This window comes from Gracilinanus agilis, chromosome 3 (genome assembly GCF_016433145.1).
Source record: "Gracilinanus agilis isolate LMUSP501 chromosome 3, AgileGrace, whole genome shotgun sequence".
Lineage (NCBI taxonomy): Eukaryota > Metazoa > Chordata > Mammalia > Didelphimorphia > Didelphidae > Gracilinanus > Gracilinanus agilis.
In genome coordinates, this window is record NC_058132.1 from 159,630,662 (window position 1) to 159,649,920 (window position 19,259).

Sequence of the window (19,259 nt, forward strand, 5' to 3'; positions counted from 1 at the left end):
TTCCTTCCTTCCTTCCTTCCTTCCTTCCTTCCTTCCTTCCTTCCTTCCTTCCTTCCTTCCTTCCTTCCTTCCTTCCTTCCTTTCTTTCTTTCTTTCCTTCTGGATTGGGGTTAGTTCTTGTTCTGGCAATAGCTACCTGATATCTAATTCTATTGCTTTTGGTCAGAGAACATTTTCATATCTAATAAAGGGGTAACATAAGTACTTCTTAAAAGTGAAGACTTAAATTTGGTCTCTATTATTAGTCCATTATCTTTAATAATTCCATCAATTGGAGTTAGAAGCAATCAAAGGGATATCTTTCTCAACATTTTGTATTTATTTATTTAGTATATATTTGAGATGTGTACAGATTATCTTTCCCAATAGAATGTAGGATCTTTGAAGGCAGGGATTATTTCATTCTTGTCGATATATTTCCAGTGTTTAAGCGTCTGGCCCCAAACGGGCACTTGTTAAATGATTAATTCCTATATTCTTTTAGCCTCCTACTTATTGCAACTCTTTTGCATCTGTAAAACCTATATAAAAATGATCACAGAGTGAACCGTCTACTTTTGGCCATTTTCTCATTTTTCAGAGTTGAAACTGTATTTGGACAGCTCAGGTTGCAACAGCTATTATCTCATGCAGCATCTTCTCAACTTTATCCTATTTTTCAAACTTGGTAATGATTGTAACTTTTGCACTAATGAGTTTATGATCTGACTGGATGCAGACAGCTGATTCTCAAATAACTGCTAGTTCTCTAGCCAGTTGTTTCCTGTAAGTTACGATAAAGCTGATTCATTTTTGTTCAGTGTTCATTCTGTCCAAAGCTTTCCTTCACTATGTCCAATCTATTTTTGATGAAGGTATTTGTGGTGTATGAGTGTAAGACTTCTGAGTTGTTGATAAGCTTTTGGCTTCTTTCATTTCTTGACCTCAAACTATATTTTCCAAAAAGGTCTTTGCTTTCCTCTTGCATTAAAGTTATCTTCTATCAAGGTACTTTTGACCTAGAAGGTTAATCATGAAATTTTTCCATTTTGTAATGGATGCTGGTATATAAGCTGCAACCATCTTCTTGGTGGACCCCCTTTTCAGTGTTCATCATGAGTACCACAAGGCAAGATGACTAAGCATCTTCCTTGATATAATGTCTCTTGTTACTTTGAGCACAAGATGAAGTTGATTCTAATAAATTTTTTATTTATTTATCGCTCCAAGGAGAGCCTATCAGATAGGTTTCCATTCAGTTCCAACTTCATCACTGCTTCTGATTTCCTTTACATTTAGGTCAGTAAGAGACATGAACAGTTCCTGATGCACTGTATCAACAAAGGGCAAAAATCCAAGAAAGTTTTAACATCAGTGGTGTGGAGGTGACCCAGAGTTCTCTGAGATTGTGTCAGCAGAATAAAAATTTTGATGAGTTTTATTGCCATAAAAAGAATTCCAGATTGGCTCTAATTAATCTCTGCCTCCTCTCCAAGGATTAACCTAGTTCTTTAAGAAAAGTCTAATGACTCAAAGGCTTATAACTCTAGGCAATAAAATATTTGGTGGTGGTGGTCCAGGAAACAGATAAAAATACAAAAGTAGCACTCAGCTCTGGTCATTTTCTCAGCACTAAAAGCCATACAGTTCATAGGACCAAAGAATTTACAAATGGAAGGGACCTTAGACATAGTTTTGTCTAACTCCCTCATTTAATAAAGAGGAATTTTATTCCTCTCTATACTACATTGTTGACTGTCCTTCCAAACTTTATCTATAAAAACCTAGGAACTTTTCCAGTTGGAAGTTCCCTCTAGTTCTGAACTTCACACACTGTAAGTGTTTTGTGTTGGTGCAGCTAGCTTGAACAGTGAAGTGAGCTCCAGGCCTGGAGTTGAGAGGATCTGGGTTCAAATATGGTTACAGATTCTTCCTAGTTCTATGACCCTAGGAATATCACTTAAACCCTATTGCCTAGCCCTTGACACACTTCTGTCTTAGAACTGATACTGACAGGAGGTAAGGGCTCAAAAAAGGAAGGAAGGAAAGAAGAAAGGAAAAAAAGAAACAAAAAGAAAGGGAGAAAGAAAGAAAAAGAATAAGAAAGAAAGAAAAGAAGGAAAGGATGATTCAGTTTAAGGTTAGTATTTCCCAATCTTGGTTTTTTAATTTCTCAAGGTGTCACTAACTATCTCATGGGATATAATGAAATACAATGCTAAGACTCTTTAATTTGAGAAATGAATGAAATAAAATCTATTTTTATAAAGTTGGTTTTAATCCATCAAAAGTATCCATTAGAAGATATATGCATATATGTACATATACATATAAATTACACATATGCACATTTAAAAGAAATATAGATTTGTTATTACTGAATAAACCATAAACTCTTTGAGGTCACATTTTTGTCTTTGAATTCCCCAGCACCTTCCACAGTGCCTGGAACATGAGAATTTAATAAATGCTTATTTAATGAATGTGGGAGGGACAAACACTTATTAAGACACTGTATCAGTCACTGGGGATATAAATCTAATATTGAAAACAGTCCCTCCCTTCAAGAAGTTTACATGCCAATAAATGGAGACAGCACATATTGGTGGGGGGAGGATAGAGGTTGTGGTAGCCAGGGAAGACTATTTTGGATTAAAAAATTATAAGGATGATGAGTATAGTAGATTGATACAAACTATCAGGAGCAATGACAGTTTATTTAATTATTAACCAAGGCTCTCTCATCTTCCACAACTCTCCTACTGAACTTTACCTATAGCTAGGTTGTACAGTGGTTAGAGAGTCAGAAAGACATGAGTTCGAATCCTACCTCAAATATTTATTAGCTATGTGACCCGGGGAAAGTCACTTAACTTCTGGATCTTTCAGGTTCTTCATCTGTACAATATTTACTAATCCAAAATATTCCTCCCTGGATGCCACTTTTCCTACCTTCTATATGTTGTGTCTCCCTTTTTTAGAATGTGAGGACCTTAAGGAGAAAGGCCATCTTCACTTTTATGTTTGTATTCACAGTAAGTTCTTAGTAAGTGTTTTTCCCCTCTTCTATTGATTAAATAAGAATTTGTTAGCTTCCTATGTGCTGGCTTCAACCAGATTGTGTTGCTAACAAATGTGTACTAAGGAGTGCTTTTCTAAAAAAGAACAAAAAAATAAATAAAGGCAGGTTTGGAGAGAAATGAGAACATGGTAGTCTGGGAAAAAGAACTTAGAAACCCTTGATTCAAATTCCCTTTCTGATACTTAGTGGCTGTGTGACGCAGAGTGAGTCACTTTAAGTTTCAGTTTTCTCATTTTTAAAATGGGCATAATAATATCTAGCTCTACCTTTACTTACTACACATTCTCAGAAATATGAAGACAAGTGTGAACTATAAAACCTATATACACGTAATCTATTATTAGTTTTAAAAAGCAAATCCATTATATGTCTTTAAATATACTCTGTACACTTGTATATAAATGAGTTCCTCTAAGAAGTGTTTTGCTTTCTAAGTAGCTAAAACATCACCCTAGAAATGGCTAATTCTAGGTTTGCTATCTCACCCCTTTTTCATGAAGAAAAACAAGAGCAATCACAAAAGCACCACAATAAGGTAAAGGAAGACAACTTCTAAAGACTTAGAAGGCTGAACAATGTAGGGCTCAATCTTGCTTTCCAGACTGGTGGACCATAGGTGCAGATTGAGGCATGTGTTGTCAGACAGGGATAAGAGATTGAGAGTCGGAATTGATGTCAGAGAGTGTTCTAGGTTAATACTGCCATCTTACAGTTATGGAAATTGAGGGAGAAATTTGAAGTGACTTGCTAAAAGTGACACAAGTAAAAAATGCAAGTAAGTAATTTGAATCTGGGTCCTTTGACTCCAAAATCAGTGATTTTCCCATAGTGCCAGGAGATATTTTGCCCTTGCGGTTATTGTGTTGATTTTCATTGCCTAACTCTACTTTTGTTGTTGTTGTTACAAGGAAGGGAGCAGAGAGGGATGGGACAGTTATGTAAAAGAAAAGAATGTCAATAAAAACATGTATTTTTTAAGGGGCTGGGGGAGAAAACCATCTTCATCTTCCATAACTCTACTCTGGTGCCCTACTCCAGGCAGATATTCACTATACAGTATATTTTGACTTTTATAAAGAAGTAATTTTTGCTGGGAAAGAGTACTTATAGACTGTCACCTCTTCCTCCTATATATCTCCATCCATCAGAATCCCAAATGTGACATTATAGAAGTTCAAGTTTGGATTCAGAGGACCTAGGTTTGAATCCCAATTCTTATTTCTTATGTGTGTCACTTTAGAAAATTAATTTAATCTCTCTGGGCCTCAGTTTCTCCATCTATAAAATGAGACAATTTGGTTAGATGATTATGAAATGTCCATTTTGACATTAAATTTTATCCTCTCTCAGGTAATTTTCAGTCCTATGAATCTAACCTCCTATCTCTTTGGTTCCAGGTACAATATATAAACATCGAATTGAGCTATTATTGAGTTTTTCATATCCCAACAAGCTTACCAACAATAAATGTTCAACATCTGCTGAATCAATGAATATCAAAAGTGTGAACTTCATCCTGACTCCTATCAGGATGACCACAAATTCTGAATCTGTGGAATTCATGTTTTAAAATTTGTAGTTCTCAGGGGATTTCCTTCCATAATTGTAATCTTTGTCATTTACTTTTTTGGAAATCAAAGTCAACTCAAACTTCCTCCCCTTCTGTTTTTATTCTGTCCTCTACATGCAAAACCACTAGCTGAGGTAAGCAGGAAAGGAGAGTGAGTGAAGATAGACTTCATATTACAAAAAAAAAAAAAAATCACTAGGCTATATTATTTTATTCCCAGGCAATGTTAGTGCAGGAGGAAAGCAAAAGTTCTCCTCCCCTTCAGTCTTTCTTCACACACTTGCTAGCAATAGGTTAGGTATGCCAGAACTTGTGATCCTTAGAAATTTAGCCCATTGGAGACTGGAAGCAAAGAATCTAGTTAATCAACCAATAAACATTTATTAAGTTCTTTTTGCATTTCAGGCATGGGATTTAGCTCTGGGGAACCTCCCCCCCAAAAAAAAGCAGTTTTTGACCCTTAGAACCTACATTCTAACAAAGGGGACAACCTTTCTTAAATATATGTGTATATATACATACATATGTATGTATAGCATATGTATATATATGTATGTATAACATATGTATATGAAGCTTATCCATTGTTTTTTGAGATGTAAATTACCTACCTTCCTTCCCACCTACCCCTAGACTGTTAAACTTATTCACACCTTACCTTCATTGCTTTAATGGAATCAATGACTGTCTGTGATCAGTCTCCGTACTAGGATGGTGGGGGTGGGACGGGAAGGAAGAGCAGTTATGTAGCCCAGCATGCCAGACTCCTGCTCTCTCTTGACCTTCCTCCCTTAGCTCTTTCTTTTCTTCTTCGTTCCTTTGGACTCTTCCCTTTACATTATTATGGGCACTCATGAATTCATTTATCCCTAGGAATGGAGGTAAAAAATCTTCATGAATTCCAGAATCATTGTTGATATCCTATAAAATTCTTCCAAACTCTGCTCTGGGGAAAAGAGGTGGTAGATCTCAATCAGTCAGTCATTTATTCACCTGAGAGAGTGTCTCCAAAAAAAAAAAGTGAACAATCTACTACATTGGGATAAAAGAAATGGAAATGTCAGTCCTATCAAAGCCAATGCATTTAGCATACATGAATAAGAACTTTTTAAGTAGATTGAATTTAAGGAAAGACATCCTTTATTATATAACTTTTAGATATTAGATATTATATCTTCTAAGATATTATATCTATTATATCTAGATATTATATCTAAACTATCTGACCTTAGGGAGGTATCTTCTCCTTCCTTTACTTTTTGTTGTTGTTCAGTCATGTCATAGTAAAGCTGTGGTCCATGGGGTTTACTTGACAAAGAAACTGGAGTGGTTTGCCATTTCCTTCTCCAGCAGATTAAGGCAAACAGGTTAAGTGACATGGCCAGGGTTACACAGCTAGTAAATGTCTGAGGTCAAATCTGAACTCAGATCTTCCTGACTCCAGGTCAAGGACTATCCATTGAACCATCTAGCAGCTTCATTTTCCTCACCTGTAAAATAAGAATAAGAATTCTTCTTTGTCCACAGAACTTACAAAGAGAAAGACTACCTCTTGGCAACGCACAAATATCTCACAAATATCATTGAATCTTGCAGTTTACTTCCGGATCAACTAACATAGCTGCCTTTATGACTTTGTTTTTTTTACATTTAAAGAGTAGCTAGAAGTCAGCTGCTAACTTCAATCCAACTATTTGATTCACCAGCATTTATACAAAGAATGAATTCTAAATCATGTTCTTAACCATGATGAGAAACTTAGAAGACCTTTCTTGATGATCTATCTCTTCTACAAAAAAAGAGGGCTATTTATCCCCACACAACAGATTGTAGTCCTCACCCCATTCCCAACTATGCCTTATATCTGCCTGCTTAACAGTTTATATTCAGTGATGCTTACTATATCATATTATGATTAAGTAACATGTCAGTAATGTACACCAGCCCTTAATACAATGCCTAATTAACAGTAGGTGATTAATAAAAGCCTTCCCTTGCCTATCAATTCATCTTTAGACTTTAATGCTAACACAAAAAGGAAACTGAGATTACTTGGGATTGGAGGTTTTTGTCGTCTCGGCCCTAGACCCTATTCTTCTGAGTCTTAGACAGTCTTTTGGCTCTTAAAAAATTCCCTATGTGCCCTATTATTTAGGTAACTGTGCTCCTGAATTGTATTTACTGCATATTAAATGGCATAAACCTTTTTAGATCTCAAGTAAATTAGCATTAATTGCTGACTAAGCAGATACTCATTTTAGCAAATATTCTAGATGTGCGGTCATAGATGTGCCCTAACAGAATCAGAATTTAAAATTGTGTCGTTTTTATACTATAGTGCAGCATTATTTTTCAAACTTGAAAACACTATGAATAATAATAGGTATCACTTGAAGGTTTGCAGAGTGCTTTACATGAATTATCTGTGTATCATTTGCTATTACATATTACTATTAAGTAATACTAATACATTGCTATAAGATTTTCTTTCTTGGACCCCTGGGCACTCACTAATTTGTATGACATTGAAACAGTTGACCAATGCTAGAGTGTATATCTATGATTTCTTGGGGATAAGGAATTCACAGATGAGGAAAATCCCTCAACCAATGCAGAGTAGCACTTTCACTGCGATTCATAGTTAGAGAGTTGCCTGAAACAATGAGAGATTAATTGACTTGCCCAGAGTCCCATAGCCAGTGTGTGTGTGTGTGTGTGTGTGTGTGTGTGTGTGTGTGTGTACATGCTACAAATGGGACCTGAAACTAGTTCTTCCTGCTCTCCAAGCCAAACTCTCCATCCTTGTGGTATTCTCTTTTCCAAAACGATTAAACGACTAGAGGGCAAGGTGACATTCATTCATTCATCCGAGATGACCGCAGTGCAGTACTAACTGGAGGGAGGGGGAATGAACTCCATGACAACCAGAGATTGTTTTTTAGATCTAGCCCTTTGTGATTATTTTCAAAGATCATTAATGTCTTCGTCAGCCTTGACTTATGCTAATGGATAACTTTATCCCTTCTATTCCCTTAACTTGAAGGTTAGGGGCAAATTTACAGCTCAGGATCCTGGCTTTAGAGCTAGAAGTGATCTTAGAGAGAGATCAGTCTAGTCCAAACCACTCATTTTCCAGATGACAAAACTGAAGCTGAGGTTAATTGACATGCTCAAGACCACACAAGTAGTAGGCATTAGAGCCAAAATTTAAGTCTAGTTCTTCCAACCTCAAACCCCAAAATCTTTTCCACTGCACCAAACTTTTGGGACTTCTTTGGGAGAAATTATACTGGAGCAAAAAGAAGTTGGTGTCTAGAATCAGAAGAATTGGGCTTTAGTATTGGTTTTGCTATTTAACCACTATGGAGGGGCAGCTATGTGGCACAGTGGATAGAGAGATAAGCTTGGAGACAGGAGGACCTGGGTTCAAAATTGACCTCAGACACATCCTTGTTCTATAACCCTGGGTGAGGCACTTAACTCTGTTTGCCTAGCCCTCCATCTTCTGTCTTAGAATTTTTACTAAAACACAAAGTAAGGATGAAAATAAACCAAACAACAAAAAGCTATATAGCATTGGACAAGTTAGTTAATTAACCAGTCAATTAACAAACATTTAAGCGCTTACTATAAGCCAGCCTCTGTGTTAGTCTCTAGGAGATGCAAATACAGTGAATGAAATAATCTCTGCTTCCAAAATATTTATTTATTCATATACAAAGGCCACATTCTATGAGCAATGGATTATGTATATTATATTATTTTGTGTATGATACAGCATTTCACAATATATTGCATATGATTTTATATGTGTACAATTATATATACAATACAATATGTACAAATGCATATATAAATATAAATGCATTTGTACATTTATAGAATAGGTATCTGGACATATATATATATATATATGCCCAAGTATATAACACATAACATGCACATTATAATATATATTATATTACACAAAATATTATGCTCTATTATATATAATCTCATTGTTTATAGCATATTATAAAATCTCATTTGATCCTCACTATTATCCCTCATTGTATATAGTACAAGTTTCATTATCCCAATTTTAGATATGAAAAAAGGCCTTATAAGCAGAGATTGTTTCATCCATTATATTTACATCTCCAGTTCCTGGTATGCATGTGTGTATGTGTACATATGTGCATAGATATTACATATGTGTGTATATGCATAGATATGAAAGGGAAGAAAAAAGTAGAAGAAGAAAAGGAGAGGGAGACAAGCGGCTACGTATATGTGAACTAGTATAATTATGTCTTCATCCAGGTGCTTTTGGATGAATTCAGGATTTAAAGCTGGATGCAGTTGTAGGGGTTATTTAGGCCTATTTCTTTTAGAAATTATAATATTAAGGCCTAGAAAAATGAAAGAGGTAAAAAAATAAATAGCAGAGCTTGGATTTGTATCCAGATGATGTCACTGTTCCCCTGACTGCTAAATTAAAGATACTTTTTTTCTTTCTAATATTTTTTTTTCTCTTGGGAACAGAGGCAAGGACCTGTCAACACCTATGAAGACCCTCGAATGGCCTGTGGCTTTCAATCAAATTGTTTCCAACAGAGAGCATGCTACCCATTTTGGGAGGAGATGGCCACTCAGGAAGTTCCTACCGGCCTTGAACACTGTGCAACAGGTGGGACTCAAGGGTTTAGGGAAAGGGACTAAATGAGAAAAAGACAATGAACATGGAATAAGGCTCCTAATCCTCTGGAATGGCCCTTCCAAAGGAAGTAGAAGTGTGGGCAACAGCTCTGTGGTTTATGTGGGAATGGACTTTATTTCTCTTAGTTGGGCAGAAGTAGAGCTGATCAATCCATTGGGAATATTCCATCCTCTGGTGGCAAGAGGCCTAAGTTTTAGCTGTAACCAATAAGGCTGCTTCAACCAAAATGGTCTTAAAGTCAAATTTTCCAGTTGTGCAGGCTACGGTTGGTTTTATGATTTATACCAATTCCAATTTGGCTGGTGATAGAAAGACTTAGCAGTTTTTTTAGCCACCAACTAATTAGTACCTATTCGAAAATATAGGAGGGTCATTTATATTTGGAGGCAGGGGAGGAGGGTGAGTTTTGATATTTGCTGAATTGATAGGTAAAGTTAAATACTCTGGCCCTGAAACATTAAAAAGTGCTAATCTCTAGTGTATGGGATGTTGGATCTGCCTAAGAAGGTTGGTATTTAGGCAAACATCTCATCACCTATTCTCTCTCTCTCTCTCTCTTTTTTTTTTTTAGATCCTTACCCTCTGTCTTAGAATTAACACTAAACATCATTTCCAAAGCAGGCAATTGGGGTTCAGTGACTTGTTGAGGGTCACATGGTTAGGAAGTGTCTGAGGTCAAATTTGAACCTAGGACCTTCCCATTTCCAGGCCTGGCTTCTGTCTACTGTGCCATCTAGTTACTTCCCACTGAACCACCGAGCTGCTCAATAAAGTTTCAAAAAGTGGAACTTGGGTTGTAGGAGAAAAATGCTTTGTGGAATTATGACTAGATGAGCTGCTGACCCAAAAGAAGTGGAAAGTCAAAGGTTCTAGATCAGGGGTCGGCAACATATGGCTCTCAAGCCATATCTGGCTCTTTTGAGGGCCAGATATGGCTCTTTCTGCAGGAGCCATAAAGTCAATTTTTTTCCAGGCGCTGTTACAGGAGCGGCACTGTGAGCACTGCACGGCTCTCACGAAATTTCATTCTAAAAAAATGTGGCGTTTATGGCTCTCACAGCCAAAAAGGTTGCCAACCTCTGCTCTAGATGCTTAGACCTTCTTTCTTTTTACCTTAGGGACTGTGACTTTTCACCAAAACCAATTGCATCTTATATCTGCTTCACTTTGATGACCATGAATTTCTGAATTGGGAGAACTAGGGTATTGCATTAGAAGTAGTTAATTCAAAGATTAAACTCAATTTGTTATGAGAACATGGCATTAAATGAAATAAGCAAGCCCTAAGTTTCATAGGCAGAACCTGAATCTTCTACCCAGGTGATCTCAATTAAGGAATTATGTTTTTCTTTTATTCTGTATAATGCTTACACTTCACCCTGAGGAATTCTTTTGGGGAAAACATCAATGGAAATGAACTTAAAACCGACAGTATACTTTCAACCCATGTGCCTCTGTCTTACCCAACTCTGTAGTTAGGTATTTCTAATTTTTAAAAAAATTATGTTTCTTTTTTAACATTAATTTCTTTAAAAAATCTGAGTTCCAAATTCACTTTTTTCCAGCCTCTCTCTCACATGTTGAGCAGGCAAGCAATATGATACCCATTATACATGTGGAATTATTCAAAACATATTTCCATAGTATCCATGTTGCGAAAAAATGATGCTCTGGATGCACCTAAAGTTCATCATCTCTCTCTCTGTAGGTGGATAGCATTATTTATTGTATATCTTTTGGAATTGTCTTGGATCATTGCATTATTTTTTAAAATTAATTAATTTAATTAATTTAGAATATTTTTCCATGGTTACATGATTCATGTTCTTTCCCTCCCTTCTCCCTCCCCCCCACCCTCATAGCAATTCCACTGGGTTTTACAGGTATTATTGTTCAAGACCTATTTCCATATTATTAATATTTGCAATAGAGTTGCCATTTAGAGTCTACATCCCCAATCATAACCTCATTGAATCATGTGATCAATCATATGTTTTTCTTTTGGGTTTCTACTCCCACAGTTCTTTCTCTAGATGAGGATAGCATTCTTTCTCATAAGTCCTTCAGAATTGTCCTGGATCATTGCATTGCTGCTAGTAGAGAAGTTCATTATGTTGATTGTGCCACAGTGTGTCAGTCTTTGTGCACAAGGTTCTCCTGGTTCTGTTCACTTTGAGTCAGTTCATCAGAATCCTCTCAAATTTTTCTGAAACTGTCCCCTTTATTATGTCTTTTTTTTTTGATTGCCAATTTCTCCATCCAGACGAGAACATGATGCTTTACTTTAGGAAGCTTTTTTTTCACTCTATTAACTCCTGTTGACTGCTGAGATGATGAAAAGTTGCTAAACAATAACTATTTTTGTCACATAAAAGAGTAAAGGTCCTTTGTCCATGTCTTCTGCACATGGAATGAACCTTGGGAGACAAGCACCCTGGCTGGGTTGTAATACTCTGCCTGTTGCTCTGAAGATAATGATAATGGTGGTGGTGGTAAGTGAGAGTTTATAATTATATAGCCCTTTAATTAAGGTTTACATAGCACTGTACATACATTATCTTATTTGGTTAATTTGAAATTCCTGCCAAGTTGTTTCTTCTCTGTGTATCTCAGATAAAAAGTTCTAGATATCTATTTATTAGATGGAGATGCTGGGAAGAGGGGTGGGAATAAGCATTTATTATGGACCTAGTATATGCCAGGAACGTTGCTAGTACTTTACAAATATAATGTCATTTGATCCTCATGACAACCTTAGAATCAGACACTATTATTATCACCATTCTACAGCTGAAGAAACTGAAGCGGGCGCATTTTAAATGACTTAATCCATGGTTATATAGGTAGTAAGTGTCTACAGCTGGTTTTGAATTCATGCCCACCTGACTTCAGGACCAATGCTCTATCCACTGCACCATCTAGCTAATAAGGGAATTTTGAACAAATTCATGAATTAAAATCATATTTTAGGAACTAGAATTCTTTTTAAAAAGTAACTTTTAGTAACTTACTTCCCTAAAAAGGGTAATTATGTTCATACATTCATGTTTCCTAAATCAAATCAATTCTAGAAGGTTTAAGGTTCAATTTTCCCTTTTCAATAAAGGTTGAAATTTCCCTACCTCATTTTAAATCTTTGGAGCTCTTATCCTAGCTGGAGCTATAACTGTTTCTAAACATATTCTAGCAGGAATCAAAATAAGATCTCCTCAAGCTAAAAACTTCAATTCTGCTGTTTCTTCATGTCAGAGAAACTTCCTTCCCCTTTCTCAAATGAGGTAGGATAGATTTAACATTCTCTTCTCACAAGAGTTTACCAAAAGGAGAAGTCTTCACAACAGAGAGAATGAGGTGATGTATATATATATATATATATGAACTACATAAGATATATCAGGATAAAGCTATTTTAAAAAGCGAAATATTATTATTATTGTAAAGTATCCTAGTACAGATGATTTGTCATTAGACATTAGAGTGACTTGGAGGTGCTCAAACTGGAATGGGGGTGGTGTTAGGGAGGTCAATGCCGGAATCCTTCTTTACCAGAATGAAAATTATTAAAGTGATTCAGTGTGAATCATATAGATGCCATCAAACTTCCACTGGAGATGTAATCCTAGCCAGTTGGGGGCAGTCTCTTCTGTGAACAGAATGGAAATGCCTTCCTTCATCCAAAGCTTTAATAGATGAAAAATTGACTGTGGCCTTGGACCTGTGTGGTCTTTTCTTCTCCTCTATTAGAGCTGTCCAGAGAAAAGAGGAGCGCATATTTTTCTGGGCTGCTTTCCAGCTTTCCAGTTCTCCCAGTGGTTGGGTATAGGTTGGAAGAAGATTGGTGATGGGGTGGGATATGGAGAAAGGAGGTGAAGACATAGACCAAACCAATGGTTTCTTCAGCTATAGCACATTTCCTTAAAGATGAGGAAAGAAAAAAAAAAAAGGAGAGAGAGAGAGAGAGCGAGAGCGAGAGAGAGAGAGAGAGAGAGAGAGAGAGAGAGAGAGAGATTCTACATTTTTTTCATTTTCTTTTATCCTATTTATAACTCCAGTCTCCTCAGTCACAGTCTCATGGCCACTCCTCCTTCCCACCCCTACTCCCCTTCAAGAAGGGATGAATGGACTTCTTTTCACAGGGACTGCACATCTGTTGGTGACTGGAATACCCAACAGGAGGGGGTCACTGAAGAATGATCAGGCCCTCTCATTGTAGCCTTCTCTTCCTCTTCTCTTGATTCACAAAGATCTTAGACTCAAGGGAAATGGAGCATTTGAGGGAAGAGGGATGGACAGAAAGAGAAACAGAGATATAGAGACAGCAAAAGAGATAAAGAGGCAGAGAGAGGTGAAACATTGAAAAGCATGACTAGAAGAGCAATAGATAAAACTGAGGGACTTGGTGAAATATAAATACAGAGAGAATAACTAGAAGGGAAGGGATAGAAAGAAGACATGTGGAATTAGACAGATAATAAGGGTAGATGTAAAAGAGGGAGCTGGATAATGAAAAAAAGAAGGGAAAGAGAAAACATAAAAGAAGATATAACCCAAGGAATAAAAAAGAAAAAGAAAGAAATCAAGAGAGATATAGAGACTGAGAAAAAGACAAGGGTAGGGGGGAGGAATAGAAAAGACAACAAAAAAGAGGGAAAGAAAGATGAATCTGAGGACATTAACTATAGGGCTAAATAAAGAAGCCACATTTGCATGCAGTTGCCTGTGCAGCTGTACATTTCTTCATGACAATCTTGTAGTCATCATTTTCTTTCATTTCTACCTCCTCCTTCCCTTACACTCTCCCCGCCTCTCCCCCTGCCCCCCGCATCAGCCTGGAGCCATTAGCAAGAACCAATGGAGGCTGAGCCCAGGAGTTCCGCATGAATGAATGGGCCCTTTCTATCTCAGCTTCTCGTCATCCCTCAGTCGGGAGCCTTGTGAATCAATGGAGCCCCTTACACAAGACACGGCTGCAAAGTCTGTTTCTGTTTATAGTCTGACTGGAGTGGATCCCACTGACCCCGTACTCCTCTCTTCCCTTCCTCTATCTCTCATGATGAGGGATTTCTCTCCAGCTCCATAGCAATAAGTTCATCCTGTCATTATACATTTTTATATCAGCTCCTTATACCATTCCTCCAAGACGGCATTATCATTTCCTCTCACTTATCAGCATGATGCTTCCATACTACAGCTCTATTTAGAAAGGGACAGGGTTTAGGGTAAGTAGTTGGCTGCTGGAGAAATTGGGGTCCTAAAACAGATTCCAACTTATTTGGGGTCAAACGACCTATGTTTGAATTGGAATTGGAAGACAGACAGGTGGTATCTTGAGTCCCAGCTGAACTCCTTGAACAGAGTGAATCTGCTAATAATGTGTCAGGTGGCAATATGTCATTCATTTCAATTCAATCTTTTAAAGCACTTACTGCTAGGAATTAAAAAGACAAAAAACTGAAACAATACCTACCCTCAATGAGCTTACGTTTTATTTTGGCATTGATAATGATAGTGCTATCGACCGGAAGAGAATGCTATTAATTATCCATCAGTGTGAAATACCACTAAACTGCTTTCCAGAAAAAGGCAGGGGGAAGTTATATTTCACAAACTGGTCCTTCCCAATGGAGAGTCCCTTGTAACCAAAATATGCACCTGAAAACTGGTTGGTTAGGGTTGGGGTATGGTGTGCAGTAGTGGAAAGCATTGAATGCTTGCTGAATCGAATTAGATGAATCCAACTGACTCCCCAAGAAGATTAATTTAGGATTCTAGTTTCATTCGTGCAGCCATCAGATTGAGAATCATTCTGGCCTTTAAGTAAAAAACTTTTTTTTCTGCTAGCTATAATATGGCTTTTGCTATTTCACTCTACTGAAAAGATGTAATTGCTTTTTTCTCAAAAGAATGATCCAAATTCCAACCCCCTTTTCCTTCTCTTCCTCCTTGTCCTTTTTTTCTCATTTTCTATCTATGTGTTGCACTAAATATCTGACCATGTGTGTTAAATAATGCCTATACTCCATTTTCTCTGAAAGTCAGTCAATAATATAGCAAGGACTTCTGTGGGTAGAATGCTATTGCTGCTTGCTCATTTTCACCATGTCTAACCTTTTGTAATCCCATTTGGCATTTTCTTTGCAAAGATATTGGAATGCTTTGCCATTTGCTTCTCTATCTCATTTTACAGATAACAGAAACTGAGGCAAACAGGGCTAAGCAACTTGGCCAGGACACATAGCTAGTCTGAGTATGCCCTAAGAATGGATGAAATGGCAAGACGGTTGTAGGTCTCTTTGAAGAGGAGAAGGGAGGGAATTATATTGCTCAATGCACAACAGGGAGAGAATCCACATCTTGGTATATATCCTAGAATATCCCATATTATTTTATGTATGGTAATGAAGTTTCTGAAAATCAAGTATTGGCTGTTGGAGTCTGAGGCCAGATTTGAACTCAGGTAGTCTTATCTTCCTGACTCTAGGCCTGCTACTTTATCTACTCTGCAACCAGACTTTCCTATTTTGGGTGCTACAGGGAGATAATGAGAAAAAAGACAAAATGGCTCTTTCCTAAACATATTTATTTAGTCAAATAGGGAAAAGTGTTTAGACAGAGAAAAAAATCCCATGCAGAATTTATTAGATATTTTTTAGTAGAAAATACATTAGATAAACAGGTGGTTTAAAATTGCAAGTTAACTGACTTCTTCTATTTAAAAACTTAGTAGTAAATTCCCAGTAACAAAGAATTCCTTCCCCAAATAAATTGAGAGCCCAGGAGCAGAAGGTATCTCAAGTGTCCAAGCTCACAGTCTTTTCTGGAGTGTTCTCAGATGGCTGGGCGGCTGGGGGAGATCAAAATTGGGCAAGTGTTTGGAAAGGACTCTCAAAATCCAGGTGGAAAGCCTCAGAAGGACAAACAGACTCCTACAGTCTGGCTTTTAAGTGTTGAAGAATCCGAATGTGATGCCAGAGAGACTTGTTAAATAGAGAATCACCTTGCATGGAAATGTTTATTCTGATAGCAGGTTGGTTCTTTCAACTATCTCAGGACAGCTCTGTGGTTTTATGAATGATGTTTTAAACTGTCTCTGCTGAGGATAGCTGCTCACTTTTCAGAAAATTTTTCTACTGTATTGTCCTTCTTTAGACTCTATTTCAATTTTTTTTTCCTTTTTGGAAACAGGTTCCTTTTTGTTTGTATTCCAGAGCTATTTAGGTTTGGATGAAGAGAGAGACAGAGAGACAGAGAGACAGAAACAGAGACACAGAGACACAGAGACAGAGAGACAGAAACAGAGACAGACAGAGACAGAGACAGAGAGACAGAGAAGGACCTTATCTAATAGGACTCCCACATTTTATAGTTGAAAAAGCTGAAGGGATTTGCTTGAGTGCCATAGATAATAAGTGACAGAACCAGCATTTGAACCTAGGTCCTTTATCTCTAAATCCAGAATTCTTTTTATTTTACCATGTTCTCTTGTGGGTTGGCAGAACATCTTAAAAGAAATGAAGTCATTTGAACTCTCTTTATTTCACTAAATCAATGGTGAGATTACATGAAAGTAACCAGTCTGAAAGTTGTTTTCAAGAAACATTTTGCTTTGAGATTTCTTTAGTACAATGATTCCTCAATTAACACATATTCTGGGAACAAAATCCCCTTTAATAAATTCAGCCTGGATTGGGGGAAGTTTTGGTCCCCTTGCAATTGGGTTAGAGTAGAAGAAGCTGGTGGTGATCTCTCAGGTGTAGAGTATTCATGGACAGGCTCGATCTAAACCTAGTAGATGGAAGTAATGAACTCTTAGGTATTTTATTGTGTGTTCTCCTAGGAGTAAGACTGACATGTGAACCATGCCTCTTGATGGAGCTTAAACCAGAGACTCAGCAGTGCCCTAAGAATGGGTGAAATGGCAAGAGGGTTGTGGGTCTCTTTGAAGAGGAGAAGGGAGGGAATTATATTGCTCAATGCACAGCAGGGAGAGAATCTGCATTTTGGAATATATCCTAGAATATCCCATATTATTTTTATGTACGGTAATGAAGTTTCTGAAAATCAAGTCTTGGCTGTTGGAATGTATCCTTAGGAATTCAATGGACTTAGAACCGGAAGGACCCTTTAAGATCATCTAGATTAGTCTATTTTATTAGACATGAGGAAACTGGAGTACAGAGAAGTTGCAATTTGTCCAAGCTAAGTCAGTGAGTCAGCAAGCATCTGGTAAGTGCTTATTGTAGTGGCATGCGCCTGGGATACCAAGAAAAGCAAAAAACGGACGTTACCCCCAAGCAATTTATATTCTAATAGGGGAAAAGCTCGCAAATAACTAGGTACATCCAAGATATATTCAGAGTAGATGGAACAGCTGTCAATGTCATGTGAAATTAATAGCCAATAGATCAGAGATATAGAGTTCATGGGAGAGGGGTAAAGTATATGAACACTGGAAAGGTAGGAAGGGGCTCAAAGCTTTTTAAAAATTAACTTTTTAAGAAAAAAATTATCTTTTGACTTAGAATCCACATTAAGTATTGATTCTAAGGCAGAACTGTGATCAGGTGTAGTCAGTTGGGGTTAAGTGATTTTTGCCCAGGGTTACAGAGCTAGGAAGGGTCTAAAGATGGGTATTAGCTGTCCAGTGAAAAACTTTAAAAACCAAAGAGAAGATTTTATAGTTGACAGTAGAGGTAACAAGGGGCACTAGGGTATATTGAACATGGAGGGACATGGTCAGACCTATGCTTTATTACTTTGGCAGCCAAATGGAGGATGGATTGAAGTGAAGAGAGGCTTGGAGCAAGAGACCAGTTAAAAGGCTATTGCAGGGACAGCAACATTGCTTTAGTGAATAGAGAGACAGGCCTGGGGATGGGAGGTGCTTGGTTCAAATTTGATTACAGACACTTCCTAGTTGTATGATTTCTGGGCAAGTCAATTAACCCCAATTGCCCAGCCCTTACTACTCCTCTGCCTTGGAACTGATGCTTAGTATTGATTCTAAAACAGTAGGTAAGGGTTTAAAAAAAGAATGGCTATTGCAATAGTGGAGGTAAGAGTTGATGAGGGCCAGAATTAGGGTTGTGGCTGTGGGTTATGTGAGTAGAGATAAGGAGATTATATATATATATATATATAATGAAGAAATGACAAGATTTAGAAATAGATTAGATATGTAGGCTGAGTGAGAAGGAGGAAGAGAGGATAATCCCCAGGTCATCTGCCTGCTTTCAGAGATGATGGTTTTGCCTTTAATTGCAATAGGGAATTTGGGAAGATGGGAGAATTTGGTGGGAAAGAAGATCTGTTTTGGACATGTTGAGTTTAAGGTAGAAGTCTATGGTTTGAGATGTCCAAAAGGCATCTTGTGATGTGGAACTATCACAGAAACATCAAATCAAAGAGCCAGATTTCACACTCAGACCTACTGACTCCCTACCCAGTGCCCTTATATAGAATCCTCATTTGGTCATGAAACATATCATAGGCCCATTGGGCAGGTACCAATGCCATTTGCTTCTCCATTTCACTGAATGAAGAGAAAAATTCATCTCCTATTTATAGTAGTAAACACCTTTTCCCTGACATCTAGATTTTTCATGAAAACCAATCAGAAACCAAAATGTGGTTTAAAGGATGACTTGTGTTATGTCCGTTTACAGAGAAAGAACTGATAAATAGAAATAAGCAAGGCAGTTTTATATATACATATATCTTTTTTTTTTGTCAGATGATACTTCCCTAGTGTGGGGAAGGGAGGAAGGGAGATATTTACCTGGGTATTTTAATGTAACAAACAAATAAATAGGGTTGAATGAAAGAACAGAGAATCCTTGGTCCTCATTTTACTTTGAGACCTAATTTCTTTGAGACCTTGGGTATGTGGGCTGGTTCCTATTTTCAGGATCATTTTACTAGCACCTACT

At 37.3% G+C, this 19,259-nt stretch overlaps 1 protein-coding gene across 1 annotated transcript in view; it reads left to right on the plus strand.

Annotated features, from left to right (window-relative positions):
• The window catches only part of ETS1 (ETS proto-oncogene 1, transcription factor), a 182,295-nt gene that overhangs the window by 45,825 nt on the left and 117,211 nt on the right, over positions 1-19,259 (plus strand). Inside the window, exon 3 of the mRNA XM_044668336.1 lies at positions 9,156-9,300. Within this exon, the coding sequence (XP_044524271.1) occupies positions 9,156-9,300 (145 nt within the window). The remainder of the gene's footprint in view (positions 1-9,155; positions 9,301-19,259) is intronic.